Raw genomic sequence first — 18,767 nt, 5'->3', positions numbered from 1 at the left:
ATATAAACTAAGCCGAGTTCCGTGTATTCTGATGCTTCAATTCTTCAACGGCTGGTTCAGAATCATGGGTTAACAATCATGTTGCCTGCCAAACTTGAGGGCTCAAATCAAATGTGTTTTTCCACCGAGTACCGACTCTCTTCGTCACCATATACAAACTAAAATTTTATTCTCCTATGAAATGTGTCCGTTGAAAGGTATTATACAAAAGAAAAAAAGAGAAGATAATGATAACAACAATACTCCATTAAGGGATAGATTTTTCAATGATTCGGAATACGGTTATACAATACATGCTATTATATAAGTGGAGTAAAGTTTTTTTTTGGAAGTGTTCTTCTAGTTGTATAGTGAGATGTGATGTTCCGCCGCGTGTTCCGGGCACACTGGAAAATATGATCTCCTACTAAAGTGAATCCATCCTGAAATGAACTATTGAACGCGTACCTCAATTTGATGAAGTTTCTTTGACGCATGATTCGAAGACTCGAATTCTAACATGAATAGTGTTTATGCAGTGATTGGTATATTTTCGAATTTTTGGGGTTTGTTTCTGACTGAAGATACATTTCCTAAAAAGGAATAACGAAACGAGTCAATATTCATTGCTAATAGGTCTGTTAATTTGGGTAATTTTCTTGATAGTTTGCTACAGACAGACTGTGAGGTTCATGTTCGAGTCACCAACTTGTGTCCATAACACAATATAAATATGCTTATGACCCAAAGATTTTCCTCAAACTTAAACCAGCTAAAATAATTTCCAATGGCAGTAGAGACTGATTTCGAAGTGAACTTCACCGGCAAGTTTATTGTCAAAGCTACAAATCCCATGCCGGACCAGCCTCACATCCTCACTCTCTCAAACCTCGACTTGCTCTCCGGCCGCTTTCCGGTCACATACTTCTATTTCTATCCCAACAAACCCCATGATCACGATCATGATGCTTCCAACTTTACCTCTATCATTGAGTCCTTAAAGACCTCCCTTGCGAATACTCTCGACTGTTACTACCCCTTCTGCGGTCGAATTGTCACTAACCCGCATACCAACGAGCCCAAAATCATGTGTGACAACTCGGGTGCCCTAGTTGTGGAAGCTCATGCCAACATTCCTTTGAAAAGATTGAATTTCTACAATATTGATCGATCTCTTCAAAAGGATAAACTAGTCTCCATCAACCCTGATTTTCCTTTACAAGTTCAAGCCACATTTTATACATGCGGAGGCGTTTCAATCACGTTCACTTTTGACCATGCACTTGGTGACGCCACTAGCTTTGGCAATTTTCTTCTCTCATGGTCCGAAATAGCAAGAAAGAAGCCGATTTCCTGCATGCCGGATCACCGGAGAAACCTACACCTTCGTGCGCGAAGCCCTCCAACGTATAACTCTTCCTTGGACCACACGTTTGTCAAGTGCACCATGGAAGAGATTATGAATATCCCAACAGCCAAAACTTTGATTAAGCGTCTTTATTTCATCGACGGTTCGAGCATCAAGCAGCTGCAAAATCTTGCATCAAGAAATGGAAAGCAGAGAACAAAAATTGAGGCAGTCTCGGCTTACATATGGAAAACCATGGTCACTGCCATCGATACAAAATCTCATGGAATGTGCAAGATGGGGTGGCTGGTAGATGGACGGTCTAGATTGCACAAAAAGGAAGATGAAAACTCATTGTCAAATTACATTGGAAATGTGTTGTCTGTGGCATTTGGAGAGGCAAGTGTGAGTGATTTGAATCAAAATTCAATCTCAGAAGTTGCTGATATGGTTGGTGAGGCAATTTCAAAGGTGACAAATGAGGAGCATTTCTTGGACTTGATTGATTGGATTGAGTGTCACAGGCCTGGGATTATGCTATCCAGGGTTGTCCTGGGACAAGGAGGCCCAACGCTTGTTTTGTCATCAGGAAGTAGGTTTCCAGTTGGTGAGTTGGACTTTGGATTTGGGAGTCCGGTGCTTGGGACTGTTTGTTCCACAATTGAGAGGATTGGAGTGGCTTACATGAACCAAAGGTCAAGTGCAAAGGGTGATGGCTCATGGACTGTTTCTTCTATCCTGTGGCCGGAGTTGGCAGCTGCTTTGGAGTCCGACTCCATTTTTCAGCCCATGACCACTAGCCATCTTCAACTTTAGGGCTCAATCTATATGGTGCTATTTATTAATGTTTACTTGCAATGTACAGTATAAGATGACTGAAAGGATTGAAGAGCAGCTTGATAAGCATAAAATCGATAGTATAACACAAATATGCAGAATGTGGAAGGATTGAAGAGCAACTCGATAAGCATAAAATCAGCAGCAAAACATTGTATGGTTGGGCTCTGGTGTCTGATATGGGTTTTTTGAGTCGAATTCTATTGTTTACTAGCCCAAAACAACATTTTGAGTTTTTAGCATATTTTTTATTTTTTTTTTATACAAAAATATTTTTACCCTATTTAGTATTACATAAGACTTGAAAGGGGTAGGGGAACAAATTGGTATCGAACTCTTCTCACTTACAAGTTAAGAGGAATACTACTAAACCTATAGTACTAAACGGCCGGTATCGTGTTATTTTCGTATTTCTCTTCCTATTAGGATTCCGCTTATCAAGCATAGGTTGTGGTACACTACAAATACATCCTATCACATCCCTGTGAAACATACAACTAGGGGTAGGCACTTTAGTGGGTTCACGGACCAACCCGACCAACCCAACCATCTGTTTGTAGGTGAGTTGGGTTGGGTTAAAGTATTATTAATCCGATTGAAATCAACCCACCCAAATATCAACAATTCTTAAACATAAATGTATGTTACATGGACATATATAAACTTAATGGTTACTAAACACACTTTTTTATTTAACTTTAGTTAAGTAATGAAATTTAATAATTAAGTAACAGATAGTGATGCTGCAACACCATATTCACACTAAGTTTAATATGATATGTATTTTAGATTATTTGTCACTTATACTTGCCTCTTTTTCTTTTATTTTTTTGTCAAAATAAAAAAGAAAGTAAACAATCTCAACCCATTGAACCTGCCCAACCCAACCCGCCTTAGAATGGATTAAGTGGGTTGGTTTGCCCATTTTCTTGGGTGAAAATGGATTTCAATAATGTCAACCCAAGCCTATTTGGTTGGCTATTGGGTTGAGAATCCTAGTACATGTGAAACTCGGCCATGGCGGTGTCTTGATTGAACAAGGATAATATTGAGTGAAGTTTTATAATCCTGGGGACTTTTAATCCTAGTGTGATTATACTACTCGACAGACTTGGCCATCACCAAATTTTCCTATAAATACAAGTGGTTTGCAACATAGAGATGACCTTCAGCTCAACACACAGACAAACGCTCTATGTGAAACCCTCTCACACTCCTAAGAAAAATACTAACTGCTTCACTAACTTTTTTCAACACATATTTAGTATGGTTAAACATCACTAGGTTGACAAATCATTTACAATTCAGTTCGAATGAACATAATTGGAGCTGTAGAATCAGCTTGGCTTAGGAGTTTCTAGTTATTTATCCCAAGTCTTAGCTGGCGAAGAGTCTTTAATTCTTTTACCGAAAGAGGTCACTTTATTTGCTCTCTCAAAGAAGTGAGGTGTTCTATAATAGGGATTCACAAGTACCATTCAGATTTCGGCATTCAGACGACCGAATAACAATCACCATAAAGATGTTAATTTCCTTTTCGTATATTTGTCCCAACAACTTGATACCGATTATGCGCACTTATATTTTCACAAATATAGTTGAAGTCGTTGAACCTATTGCAGAAGATTGTACTTTGTAGTAGAAGACATAACCTTGTCTTCAGGTTTTAAACTCAAAGCCGAAAGTGTTTCTTCGTCAACTGAAGTCACCCGGTGTAGGAGCCAGACCTAGCTTGATAATAAATTGGTACATTCACATTAGCAATCATCCACATAAGGACGCAATTAGCTCATAGATTACTTCGGTCTAATCCGTGTAATTTTTAGGGTCCATAAAAAGAGAACCAGGGGTTGAATTTTGTAGGAGAGAAAAGTTGGATTTTCAGAACAAGGGTAAAACGAAAAAAAGAATATCGAGTTTTTTAAGGAATTAAAAAGCATTCCTCAATACCAAACAGTTGTCTCGTGCTTCTTCTCAAAGTCCAACCGACCCCAACCGACACCGCCACTAAAGAGATTTATTTCATCTTTTTTTTAGTGGTGAAAAGACAAACCCTCATCTCACAAGAATATTTGGCTCATTATTATGTAGACGAGTGGCAAAATAGCCGAATTCAATATTATATAAGTTTCGCCACTTAGTAATACGATCTAATAATATTTTTCTTTACTTGTAAGTAAGAGATATTAGGTTCGATTTTTGCCAATTGTGAATTTAAACTACATATTGCTATCTCATTGTAAGGTTAAGCCCGCAAACGATATTATCTACATTAAGAAGAGGAACGAGCTTAATCTCACAATGGACTAACAATATGTAGTTCAAATATATATACATATACATAAGTTTCACTTATTACTATCACGTGTTAAAAACAATCTCACATGTGTTACTTGAATTATAATATTTATATATTGAGAAATGCTAAGAGATTATTTTAAAGTGAGATTCTTCATAGACTCTCCTCACAATTTAACGTCAATTTTTGTGTTAAGATTATAAAACATTGTGCCAAAAACACGAAGTGGCAGAGAGTCGATGAAGAATCCTACTTTTGAGAGAATTTTCTTAGCATTACTCATATATTTATTGGTTATAACTTATATATCCATTATATATAAATTTCAATAATTATGAATTGCCACTTATCATGAATAAGTTCCCATAAATTTTGGTCAAATGAGTAATATTTGCAAACCAAGTGATGTGTGTGTCACCAATAGAAAATAAACACGTTAATCAACCTTTAAATAATAATTTAATCAACAACATCCACATTATTTGGTTTTGCAAAATTTGATTTAAAATTTTGATTTCTCCAGCATTACCCTTCGTAAATTTACCAGTTAGATTATCATCTTGAATTAAAGTTCAAATGTCATTAATGGTAAACCATGATTTTAAATTTGAAAAAAAATGAATGCCCATTATTCCAATGTGCGTGATTCAAGCAAGCAAACCCCCTCAAATTTTGGATTATGGTAATGTTAGGAAGACTAAATTGTAGACTAAATCTTGTAAATCAAATGACATGAAAGTTGATGATTGAATTATTACTTAAGCGTTGATTAACGTAATTAACGTGCTTATTTCTATTGGTGACACATCATTTAGTTTACATATTTAGTCTTCAAATTTAGTTTACTTAGCATTACCCTTTCACACATAAGGGCAAAAAGGCATGGCGCATGTGGGAGACAATTTCTTTGTTACCCTCTTCGATTGGCAAGCAAAGCAATGAATGCATACTTGAAAGACTTAATACTAGAAAAATGTTCATTGGAATTTGAAGATTCCTCACTTTCATCCAATACCTTTTAAGCAACACCGACTTCCACCATAACCATCATTGCAATTTCTCTCCCTATGGGTGGTGATGCCGTGTACGGTGTACCCATTGTCCAGAAAATGAGTCGGTACATTGCAGTGGCACCACTTGGACTTTAGCATAAAAGGGATCGAAAAGTCTTAATCTGAAATGCTCTTCTAAACTTATAAAATTACTCTATTGTGTGGTGAGCAACCGATTACCATTGTTTGGTCTGCTACAGTGTCGTCATCAGCATCTTCTTCCTTAAACCTAAACACCAAGCCTCTCTAACTTTCTTCCTCTCTCGCTCCTCCTCCATAAAGCTCACAAGCAACAGATTGCTTGAACTCTATAGAAGCCACCAACCTCAAATCAAACTCAATTAAAGAAGTTAAACTAAAAACGACGGATTGGGGTCCTAAGACTATGAAAAAACCTTAAAAATCATAAACATAAAACTAAATCTTTATTAATGAAAAAATGATCAGAATGGGCCTGGGACCATTGTGGTCCCTTCATGGCTCCGCATTTGATACATTATATGTCATAATATAAGTGCAGAAATGATACATTATGAAATTACTTGGTAGGTCTAGGCGTCAAAATTATCTAGGCATTTCCCTTTTTTTTTTCTTTTCCAAATCTTCTAAGAAACTCATATTGTCGTCCTTGGACCTATGTTCTTTCAACACGATCTCCATTTGTTTCCAAATCACTCGAGAGATGTATTCAATTGAGATCAAAGGGTTTTTATAGAGTTACAAATTCATGAATTTTGAGGAAGTTTAATTTGACTTTCATAGACTTCATGTCGACTTTGACTGAATTCTACATGAACTTCAATAGTAGTGAGAATATTATCGTGAATTTAATGGATTCTCATGAACTTTTTAGTGGTCCACTTATTAATGAGCATTTTTGGTAGTTTCGAATTTTCATATTTGAAATGGTCACTACGACCATGGTAAGGTGATGGTTAGGAGCAGGTAATGGTAGTGGTCATGACAGTAGTGGTCGTGATAAGGCGGTGGCGGTGGGTGCTAGTGGAAGTTGGTGTGGGCATGGAAATATGGTGTCGTTATGGTGGCGATGACGATAGGAGTGGTGATGGCGTTAATTACAAGGTGGTCATGGAAGGTTATGGTGGTGGCAGTCGAGGTGTGTCGTGGCAATGGTTGTGATTATAATGGTGGTGAAGGTGGTTGGGGCGAGTATCGTGCTGGAAGTGATGGTGGTGGTAGTCGTGGCAATGTGGTAATGGTCAAGGGCGAAGTCAGGATTTTTTTCTTGGGTGGGTTCGTTGAAATTAGTACCATAAAATCATATGTTTATTTTTGTCTTATATAAAATTATATAATAATCAATATAAAAGAACAACAATATATTATAAACAATTCTCAAAATCATAACCCTAACCGACAACTTCAAGGACCATATAAATAATTAACTTACTAAATAAATCAAGAATAAGGAAATAAAAAGATTAAGAACGTACCAAAGGTTCCTTTCATTGGAAAATCGGAACAAAAAGTAAGGAATTGAGGAGATAGAGATTTAATTGTGAACTAAATGAAAATTCTTTTTCTTTTCTTGAGTAAGAAGTACATAGGCTAAACCGCATAAGATAAATGGTCTTTTTATTTAACAAATATGATAGAGGGGGAGGGGAGATATAACTAATTTATTATTATCAGCATAAAAAATATTATTTATTACATATCTTCTACTAGATATACATGAAATAATAACATATAATGGAGATGAGTGGGCTATATAGTTACATGCATTAACATAAGCCATTAAAGCATGAGTTTAAAAAAGGATAGTGTTATTCACACACCCTTATTGATTTTTTTGCCATTGATTTTCATCAGTTCATTCAATTCAAAAGCCGAAAACTGAGAGAAATGCATGAGAAATGAAAATAGATGTGTATATAGCTCTACACTTGGACTGCAACCCATCTTAATCATGTGGGTGGCTGCGCCCGTGGTAATGGTCATGACTCATAACAAAGTGGTGGTGACAACATCGTGGTAAAAGATGGTGGTGATAGTCATGACAAGATGATGATAGCAGAGAAAGTGTGTATTATATAATGGAAAGAGAGAGAGAGGGTATATAAAAAAAGTCCATCAAACTTATAAGGTAGATGTTGAATTTGTTATTACAATCTAAAATACACTATTAATCCCTCAAAATCCACTTGACCCCATCACGTTTTATAATCATCTCAAATCAATTACTTTATCAATGCACCTATTTTAGAGACTCCACTAGATCTTAGTTAAACACAACTGAATTTTTATACTCCTTTAAATTTTCATTGAATACATCTATACTTTTTAGGGTCTTTTAAAATACTGTTTGAATTGAATATACAAGCTTAAGTGAGATCTAAAGCGGTTTTTTGTCTGTTTTTTTTTTTAGTCAGTCTTTATATAAGAAAAAATGGCTAACACACCTTTTACTTGGAACTTTTTTCACGATGCTTCTGTAGGAGGTACTTTTGTTCATAAGTGTTTATGCAAATTATCATGAAACATTTTTTTCTACCCGACTTGTCTTTTAGAAGAACAACCCAAGAACATTTTTAAAATTTTTCAATCAAACGTAGTCAGAATCACTTTTAATTATAAGAAAACATTTTCATCAGTCCAAAAAACAAGCTCACCCTTAGTCTTCACATCTCATAATACAATGATGTGGCCATCTGTTGATCGCTCTTCCATTTACTTAAACTCTGGTTGGCATACAAAAGTCCAACAATTTCATACAGCAGTAACTCGCGTTAAATTTAGCTTGAATATTACCATGATATGAAAATGGAGAAGAAAAGATTCTTTCAATTTTAAAAAAGTAGACATCTCCATCATAAAGCATGAAAACCTACCCTACCATTAGCTCGGTTACCATCAAAACTTATCCTTTCTCACGAGCAGATAAAATAAAAAAGTACAACTCCAAGTCAATAAGAGTCCCCACTTTGCGAGCGACATGAGATGTCCATCACATGCAGCCTCCCTAGCTTTGTAATGTGTTTGTTTTCACAACTCACATTTCGGTTACAAATGAGCAACCCTTCTGTTATGCTAAGATAACGTCCTCATAAAAAAGTTAAAAAGATGAAAAATAATTACAAATTGAAAAAATAAACAATTTAAACAATATTGGTACTAAATAATGTAGCTCCGAGAAGACAGTGAAATGGCACCATCACCTGATCATCTGAAGTTATTGTCTCACATAGCAATATAAAGGACAAATTTGAATACTGCAGAAGTTAATAGAATAGCAGATGGGAAGAGGGGAAAAGGGCCATGTTTATTCCAACAGTTTCCTAAAGTTTGCATCAGTAGAAGTATAGACATTGAACTTTCTGTACCACATAGACCGACTGACCTAATTGACTTAACCCTAACCCTAACCCTAACCCTAGCCCTGCATCTCAAACCCTCTTTCCCTTCCTCTCTCTGAGATGATCTGTTAGACACGGGACTCTTTGATTTGTATTTGTTGTGTACTCACAGAACCTGTTATGTTACAGATCATTAGTCTACACATCTTTGCCACTCCTACTTCTTTACAAGTAAAAGAAGGGTGATGGAAAATAGAAATAGCAACCATCACCTCAACTACTAAAAACCCTAAACCCTGCTAGTTAGCCCGAGATCAACCAAGAATGCGCCGGAAAGGAAGTCCTGACGGATATGCTACTGTCTTCTAAGGATCCACCTTTTCCCATTCATAACGCCCGGGGAGCGGCTTGTCATTCACAGGGTCATAGTTGTATCTGCATATAAACCCACAGCAGAAATATGATATCATTTGTGAGAATATAAATCAAGTTTGTATTTAGCATATATGAGGAGTGATAAAAAGTCTAGCCTAAACTTGAAACTAGTTAAAAGAGTAATGAATAACGTACTTCTCAATGAATTTCTTTTGCATCTCTTCTTCAGCACCAGCAAAGAACTCATTCATATCATGTGCTGTGGGTATGTGCCTCTGCGACGAGTTCTGTATTCTCCGATTAGCTTCAGCTGAACTAGTGGGCCTGGTAGTAGAACCAGGGGTTCTGATGATGTCTGGATCCCGTATCAAGCTACACGGCGTGGACTCCCTTGTGGTTCTGTCATAAAGAAGATCAAACCCATTAGATATAACAAGGAGGAAAATGTAACCCCAAGTTAAGCTTAGATGACGACGCAGTAATTTGTTTGTAAAAGAAATACAAGTTTTGCATCTCAAATGTTGTTAACTTATAGGTAAGGATAATGCAATGATATTATTAACAAAAATAACACACCGCGAAGTAACATTATTATCCTCTCTGTTGTTTGCTGTCTAAATGTACAAGTTTTGAATCTCAAATATCATTGACAAAAAGAATCGACCATGAAGTAACATTAGTGTCCTTTCTTTTAGTTTCTGACTCAATCAGAAACAGTAATTACTTAAGACACTATGCTACTACGTATCTGGTGAGAAATTTTTCACTCAAAATGCTTCAATCGACAAATCATTTAATGAAGACATGCTACTACATATCACTATCCTAGTACATTTAATTGACAAATCACTATACTACTACGTATCTGGTGAGAAATTTTTCACTCAAAATGCTTCAAGAAAATTTAGAGTTGCACTTTTCTGAGAAAATAATACCAAGAGTGTTTCAAATATATATTTTTAAAAAATTCTAAATTTCTAAAAATTAGTTTTGGTTTTGTCAGATAGAACAATGACCTGATGCTAAACAAGTAGTTCTATTAATCTCAGTTTTTTGAAAGATTGCCTTTGCAGGTTCTTAATCCGAATAGATCAGAATTTGTAGTTGTCCATTTCTTTCTCTTTCTTACAATTTATCCGGTAGACAAATTCATTTTCTTAGCATCCAAACAGAATACAGAGATTTTAAGAAGAATTTAGAACAAAATGCTCTTTTTTTTCCTTATAACGAACACAAAATCAGCTTCTTTTTTTCGGTAATAGAGGATTTTAATTCAAAAGAAAGAGAAAATCAAGAAATAAAAGTAAGCAGAAATACTCTGGCTATGAAACTTGCAATTAATCTTCAATACAGTAAAATATCATTTCCCCAAATGAAAACATTTTGAAACCCTAAGTATTAAATCTATCTCTCATTCGGAGCCCTAAAAATTAGAGAGAAAACCCTAAAACTAAGAGGTCCGGTAGAAACTAAACAGCAGCAATTGGTTGCACAAATTTTCAATTCACTAAAAATTATCCACTTTCCCCTAACCAAAACATTGAAAACCCCCAAAATCTCCATTCAATTTTCTTTCAATTTCTCAGAAACCAAACAGATTCTAAGTTTTTTTGTTCTTGAAAAACAAACCCCCCCCCCCCCAAAAAAAAAGAAAAAAGAAAAAGAGAACGATGAGGTTTCGCAGAAAATTAAAACTACAATAAGAAAACCGAGAAAACCCACCTCTCTCTACCTTCGAACTCGAGCACATTCTCTCCAAACGAAGCTTCTTCGACACCCAAATCACCATTTTCGTTGTCGTTGGTGTTACCCTGCTCATTCTGTCCTCGGTCCTCTTCCTCTTTCGCCGCCGTTTCCTCAGATGCCTCAGCCTTTTGGCACCGAGACTCGACCCCAAGCCTCGAACTTGCCCTGGAATTAGGACCAGTCTTGGGTTTCTGCCTTCTGGGCTCGAGCCGCTTGGTCATAAGAATCGGGGGCTTCTCGAGTCGGCGGCTACGGAGCTGAAGATAGGAGGCGGAGGTGACAGGTTGAGCCGACGACCTCTGGAGAGCTAGGGTTTTGGCTCGGGTGCGAACCCCAAGAGAGGGTTGGGAGTGTGAGACTTCCATGATTGCTACTTCCCCTGTGGGCTTGGACTTCCTCATGTACTTGCCCATTTCCTGCTATTCTTTTTTCTTCTCTGGTGAAATTGTTTGTTCAACTCATTGAATGTGAGAGAGAGAGACAGAGAGAGAGAACGGAAAACTGGGAAAAATGGGGAAAATGGGAAAATTGGAAAGGAAGGCAAAGCAAGGGTGAATGGGAGGGTATTTGTAATTTGCAGTAAGTGGCAGTGCCGAGAGAGAGAGAGAGAGAGAGAGAGAGAGAGAGAGAGAGAGAGGGAGGGGGGTGGGGGGGACTAGTAGAGTTGAAGAAGGAAAGGGAAAGAAAGGGCAGGGTTGGAGTTGGGAGAATTCATCAGACCCACTCTACTCCTCTCCATCCTTTTCAATTTCATTTTCTCTCTCCAAAATCTCTTATTCTTCTTTGCTTTCATTTTTCTTTGGCTTTTTACCATATAACCCCTTATTTAGATCGTAAGATTTAAAATTGATAAAAATGGTTCTCAAGTTTATTCATCATCAATTATTTTTGTTCGTAAAAAATCTTCATTAAATAAAAATAAAATGATAAAATTATCCTTAATTTTTTTACAAAAGTAGTCGTTTTTCTTCTTAGTACAGGGGTCACGGTTTTAATTTGGAATACAGTGAATATGTACTAAAAATTAGAAAATAGTGTGAATCTATTGTGAAGTTAGGCTCACCTCCTCTTATATAATATCGTTTGTTAAAAATAAAAATAAAAAACATTTGGAGTAGTTTATAGATTCGGTTTTTTTATTATTATTTTTTCTAAACTAGGAAAGCAATACAATTTGGATAAATAACCTTTTTCCCTTTTATTGGAATGAGAAACTTTGTTTATTTGCCGAGCAAGTTTTTGTTTCCGGCCAAAATAATAGGCATATTTACTTACAAAGAATAGAAATATAAGTTATATCAATTTTAAGTTCTCCACATTTACTAACGTATGAGTATGAAAATCATTTTATTTCTTCATTTTTCTTGTATTACTTACATATGTACTCAGAAAAATACAAGTTTCTCGTTGAAATATGTAATCAAATACTTGAAACTAAAAAATTAAATCAACTAAGGAGGCTAGTTACTCTTGTTCCTTTATTTTCCCAATTAAGGTGCGTTTGGCATGAAAAAAGGAATTCATGTGAAATACATTCTCATGTCATTTTCTATTGGATGAGAGATACATTTTCCTATTACCATGTTTGGTAAAGATAGGAAAGCAAATATGAAATTTAGACTCAAATTTGTATATTTCTTTTTAGGGATAAAATTAGAAAAGAAAAGTTGAGTATGAAGACATATTCGGCATAAGTGATTTTTCATTCCTCTTCACTTGTAAGTGAGAGGTCTTAGGTTTGATTCTCGCCAAAAGCGAATTTGAACCACATTATTGCTAGCCCATTGTGAGGCTAACCCCACCCCCTTTCCTTAGTGTATATAATATCGTTTGTTAAAAAAAATGTAGCATTAGTGTTGTCTTTTTGAATTATTTTGATATTATTGTTGGCTTAAAACTCTTTGCATTTTTACATGATATACGGATCATGAAGTGCAAAGATCATTTTTACATAGCCCTTTTTAGCCCCAATAGATTAATGTATAACCTAGTGTTCTAAAAGTCTCCACCTAGCACTTAACTCGATGATTTGTGGTCTTAGGATTGGAGTTTCTTTGCGGAGTGAGGGCATTGCCCTTATCTCGCCTGAATGCTTGTTCTTTAAATGTCGTGGGTGGCATAGCTACCAAGATCAACACAATCAATTATGTTTCTCCTAGAAGTTGGTTAGGAAGCACTAGGCGACTGACCACTACCACAATTAATTCCTAAGCGTTTAAAAAATAAGGAAGGGTGCCTAGCCTGCCTAGATCGTGATTCTCACTTAGACATAATAGATTACTTCCATTTTGCATTTTATTTTTTTAATAAATAGTAATAGACTTGTTGGATTCTTGGATGAACAGTCATTATATATTTGTTTCTCATGTTTTGAATATGTTATAGTACTGTATAATTTATATGTCATTCTATTTTGCAATTTATCTATTCCAGTATAATTATGTATTTTTTAAGTATAAGTAGACATTTATTTATATATTATTAAAAAATTAATTAAAATTAATAAAAAACCTTGGCCCCCGCCTAAACGCTTAAGCGATAGGTCTTTGCTCTCTATGCTCGACTATCACCTAGCGCTTTTTAGAACCTTCAGGGTGCGTTTGTTGCACCGGACTATCTCGGACTGGATTAGCTTCAGGGACTAAGCTGGACTAACTTAGACTAGACTAAGCTAGACTGACTTAGTGAAGCGTTTGATGTAGTGTCGGACTAAAAAGAAGGATAATAACAAACTACAATATTTTATATTTTTTTAATTCATATCTAATAATATTATATTAATTAATTCTATATTTTTTTCTTTCTAATAATACTCTCCCTCTCTCTGGAAGCCTCCATCCTTTAATTCCTCGTTCTCTCCGTCCCACACTCTCCTTCCCTTTCCTCTTTTTTCTGATTAATTGCCAAACAAAATTCTGCAAAACGAAGAATCAAGCTTGGTTTTTCTGGTTTTTGTTCGATGCAAGGTTCTAACTGGAGAGAGCTTTCCAAGTCTATGGATTCAATCGGAGCTGCAAGTCTGTGGAGCGGCGGAACCGGCCTACAACAATTCTCGAGCGTGCTTAGAATATCTTCTGCGCATGAGAAGCCGACTGCTACTGAGTCGTCGCCGCCATAACAGAATACAGTACTAGCATGATGAAGCAACTGTTGCCGTCGTGGTCGAGTTCGAGCCGAGCTCGGATCTCGACGGAGCAGAAAGAGAAGAAAGCGAGGAGAGAGGAGGAGGGGAAGGGGGAATTGGCAAGAGGGGAATGATGGTGGCTCTCAGCGTTTGTGAAAACATAGGAGCAGAAGAAGAAGCCCAGAACTCACAGAGGGGCTCGCAGGGAGGAGGAAGAAGCCGGTCTTAGCAAGTTCCATGCTTTGGGGATGACTTCGCTAAGAACCTTTGAGGAGGCCTCTATTCCACACGAGTCCCCTTTAGTCCCACTTAACTTAGTCCCAGCACCTATCAAACATGGGACTGTAGTTCAGTCTAGTCCAATTCCTCATAAGGAAGTGAAACAAACGCCCCCACATAGAATGTAAATTGCTTGTTGTTATGTGTGTGTGAGAAATGAAAAAGAAAAGGGTATTTCAAAACTCTAACTTGCGCAGAAGCCACGACCTGAAGTCGTGCCGGCTTTGAGCCAAACTGAGTCATCATGTCCAAACCCTAGCCTTGCTAGAAAAGACATCTTTTCAATGTCATCTTCTTTCCTAGGTCTGCGATACATCATTTCAATGTTGTCTGCCTCGCATATCTCATCGCCATCTCGAAAAAAGGATTCCAGAAAAATTCGACTCACCTCCTACGACGATAGGCATCTCCGATGACCAAGTCCAACCCGGATTGAACAACCATCTAGAATTGATGACTTCTCTGTGCTTTTCCATTCGTCGACGTCCACTGCGACAATACCGACCTCGAGTATGATGTTTGCAACCTTAGATGCAAACCACGACAACCTTGAACTCACCGGTGTTGAGGCTCTCCAACATTGAAGTGGACGGGGACTCCTCTTTTACCGATTGATCGAGTTTGAGGTTAAGAACAACGACATTGAGCTATGTGCTAGGCCCCGTTGTCACCAGACACCACCTCCAATGGCACTCCGTTCTCCGGCGTACAAGGCACATTCTCAAATAGATTATGTCTTTACTATTGGGAGTACTGTAACATCTTAGACATCAACCAAGCATACCTTAGTTTCAACATCTTTGAATCATGTTGAAACTCTAGCCCTACATGAAGCCACACGTGAATGCTTTTAGTTGAGATGCATTATTTAGCATCTTCGAAGTACATGCAATATTTCACCCATCGTTGATATCCCAACAACGATCTAGGAAGACAACCCAGCATGTGGCGATCAGATTAATAAATGATACATTAAATGAGACATTAAAGAGACAACATCAAGCACTTTGTGCTGAAGTTTTTCTTCTTGCATTAGCAGCTAAAGCATCACAAGATTGAATTCAAGCATAGCAGATCCCAAAGACAACCTCGTTGATCTTTTTACAAAGTCACTGTCGAATCTACCTTCTAAAAATCAAATGCCAAATTCCTAAGTGGCCTTAGGCATGAATCTTTAGAACATTGCATATTATCGAATCAAATAATCAAAATAGAATATAAAAATCGAAAAGTAAATTGTGTTCATGTTTTATGATAATTTTTCATATAACCAAGGCTATAGAAAGGAATTGGATCCTCTTCGAGGCAATGCCTCGGGATCCTACTGATCGGACAACATGGACTGTTGGATTTTGATTCAACGGCTACAATTATTATAACTTTTAGAGGGACCCCATATTTGTAGCCGTTAGATCAAAATTCAACAACCCATGTTGTCCGGTCAGTAGGATCCCGAGACATTGCCTCGGAAAGAATCCAATTCCCACATGAAATTTGGTTTAAAATTATTGGCATGATGAGTGGTTTCAACGTCATTTTTGACGAATCCTCTCATTTTTCGTAGAGCCACAGTCGTGCTAATTAAGGTACTTATTTGTAACACTTTGGAACAGGAACTCCTCATTAACTTCGATGATTGTTATTTGTGTGTCTGTATGACTAATAGACTTAACTCGAAAAAAGAAGGGTGATGTTATTCAAGCATATCTTTTTACCTTTTAAGAACTCTTTTTAATTTTAAATCGTTGAATCAAAAGAATTGAAAATGATCAATGGTAAAAATTAAGGGAACTTTAACGAAAAGCACCCGGTACTGTTCACTTTAACGAAAAACCACATTTTTACACTAAAAAGTCAATCCTGGTACTATTCACTTTACCCTTTATTTTGTCCTTATCATTAAAACCCAAAGTTTTCAAGCCCTTTTCATTAGTTTTCCTAAAAATTAATAGAGGATGTGTAAAATCTAAAAAGAGGTTATGAATAACATTATCTAAAAGTGAAATAAATATAATAAAAAAAACGAGAGTAAGAGTAATCTCGTATCGCGATAAGAATTGAAAAGAGCTAAAAGCCGAGAGATGCCCCTGTCATTGGATACCCTCCTGCGTCAGTGCCCAGGTGGAAAAGTTCAATTTATTTTATAATTCCAATGACTACTCTGTTACGATAAGGCTCCCCTTTCTCACTTTCCCCACAGGAAACTGCAACTGACGCGCCTAACCATTGCCCCATGGAGAAATGGTGTTTTGTCTCCTGTTTGTAGAGCGAGTGTTGCTAACTTTCCTTATGGAGAGTGGTTTACATATCTGCCATACTTGGACGCTTGCATCACTCGCAGTTTGAATGAGCGCGTGGGTGGCAGTCCATCAATTTGGAAAGTCCCTAAAATTTTCAGTAGCTACAAACTTCCCACTTTCCTACCTAAAAAACCTGCCTGGGTATGATCTCGAGCGGTGAGCGTCAAATTTGGTTAAAAAATAATTAAGAAAATTTTATTTTGTTTTAAGGAAATTTCTGAAGTGCTCATGAGTATATGATAATCTTGGTGTTTTAATCGTTAATTTTTTTTGTTTAATTGCACAAAATTAAGATTCAACAGTTAAAATTTTGTCTTATCTCATATCGTGGAGCATCATAATATTTTTGGATTTGTTTGAAAGTGTTTATAAAATCTGAAAGCATTTTTGAAGAAATTAATTTTCGGTTTCGAAAATATTTTAATTAAAAGCGCTTTTAGTCTTATGAAAAATAGCCATATGTTGTGTAAAGAATATTGAAGAAAAAGAAAGTTAAACTCGAGACCTCAAATGCAATGTTGTAGCCAGCTATTACCCAACCCCAAGAGGATCCTTGCCGGATCTTCTTCGTGAGGATCCTGAGGATTTTCTAATCACATCCGTTTATCGTATATAGTGTTGTCATAAATCATTGTAAATTTTTTTATGTAAAATTAAATATAAACAGTACCTGACAAAAACTGACCCCACGATATAAAATGAACAGATGTGATTAGAGAATTTCCGGATTCCCATAAAGAGGATCCGGCGAGGAATCCTCACTCTTACCCAACCCTCGTACTATAGTTTGAATTTGTTATAGGAAAGCCCACAAGTGCGCATATAATTCTTGAAGTCTTAATCCTTAAGTTTCTAAGATGCATAAAAAATAGTTTTCTAATCATGATGTAACTATATATACTGTACATTGTTATACTAATGAAATCAATGCAAATCACAATTTTTTTCATGGTATAAGAACAACGTGCCACTTAGTACTACGGTCTAGTGTTATTCCTTTTCACTTGTAAGAGGTCTTAGGTTTGATTATCGTCAAAGGCAAATTTGAACCACATTATTGCTAGCTCAGTGTGAGGTTAAACACATACCCCTCCCTTTAATGTAGTTAATATCGTTTGTTCAACAAAAAAAAAAAAAAAAAAAACAACATATATACAATGTAATCAGATAGTACGTCTAATGTGAATAATGAACAAATGTAAGCTAAAAGGTTCCTTAATTAATGTGAACAAGCTTGGGCTCTATATGATAAATGGGTTAACCCAAATGTCATCTCTTGTTCTCTTTTCCTATGGTTTGAAGTTCATATATATTGTTATCTACAAATGTCAAAACGGAAGTAACTTTCATACACCAACGTGTGCAGAAACAGAAAATAAGAATGTGTGGAAATCATTTCCTTATAAAAGGATTATGAGTCAGGGAGATGAAACTAGACCTGTAATCATCAACATGCATGCATGAAGCACAGTGTCAAGTGCGAGATGCCTTACTTTGTAGTAGCTAGCTAGCCATAGTAGTTTGTTTTTTTGTTGTTAGAAAAGACAGATTGTGCTTTTTAATACCCAGAAAATTAGCAAGATCTTGTGATGGGAAAGAATGAGATTGGAACAAAACATGTAGCACGTTCAACATCGCTCGTTCAATCTCAGGGCTAAATGAAAGAAAACTAGGGTTGCAAGTTGCTGAAAATCTTTTCGGGTCCTACTGTTTTTGTTTGTAATGCGAATTCTAATTTAGATCTAAGAAATTATTATGAGAAAATTAGGTTTCGGTCTTTAACTAATTTTTTTTTTAAACTAAAACGTTATTGATTTTTAATTTTTTATCGAGGTCTTTGACTTAAAACTTCTCATCAGTTTAGAATCTCTCTCTTTGAAAAGTTAATTAGTTTTTTTTTTTAATAAACGATATTATATACTTTTGACCTACTATAATCCTTGGACTAAAACTCAAATTTTAGGTTCTAAACTTACCTCAACTTGCTCCAATGTCACATCTCGTCCTGGGGCGGACCACTTCCCGGGCCCGTTCCACCACCGTAGCACGATATTGTCCGCTTTGGGCCCCAACCACGCCCTCACGGTTTTGTTTCTGGGAACTCACGAGCA

At 36.4% G+C, this 18,767-nt stretch overlaps 2 protein-coding genes across 2 annotated transcripts; one reads left to right on the top strand and one right to left on the bottom strand.

The window, feature by feature from the left end:
- Positions 1 to 764: 764 nt before the first annotated feature.
- On the top strand, positions 765 to 2,375 carry LOC126618048 (coniferyl alcohol acyltransferase). The gene has a single exon (XM_050286130.1). The coding sequence runs from the start codon at positions 767 to 769 to the stop codon at positions 2,141 to 2,143; it is 1,377 nt and encodes a 458-aa protein (XP_050142087.1). The 5' UTR covers positions 765 to 766; the 3' UTR covers positions 2,144 to 2,375.
- Positions 2,376 to 8,775: 6,400 nt separating this feature from the next.
- Positions 8,776 to 11,692, bottom strand: LOC126618062 (cyclin-dependent kinase inhibitor 5-like). Its single transcript, XM_050286160.1, has 3 exons — positions 10,930 to 11,692; positions 9,403 to 9,606; positions 8,776 to 9,267 (listed from the first exon to the last, which is right to left on the bottom strand). Exons 1-3 carry the CDS (start codon positions 11,364 to 11,366, stop codon positions 9,198 to 9,200), a joined length of 711 nt encoding a protein of 236 aa, XP_050142117.1. The 5' UTR covers positions 11,367 to 11,692; the 3' UTR covers positions 8,776 to 9,197.
- Between the last annotated feature and the right edge of the window lie 7,075 nt (positions 11,693 to 18,767).

The sequence above is a fragment of the Malus sylvestris genome, chromosome 4 (assembly GCF_916048215.2).
Source record: "Malus sylvestris chromosome 4, drMalSylv7.2, whole genome shotgun sequence".
NCBI lineage: Eukaryota > Viridiplantae > Streptophyta > Magnoliopsida > Rosales > Rosaceae > Malus > Malus sylvestris.
The sequence above is the reverse complement of the archived record's forward strand: the minus strand, read 5'-3'. Positions and strand labels throughout refer to the sequence as shown.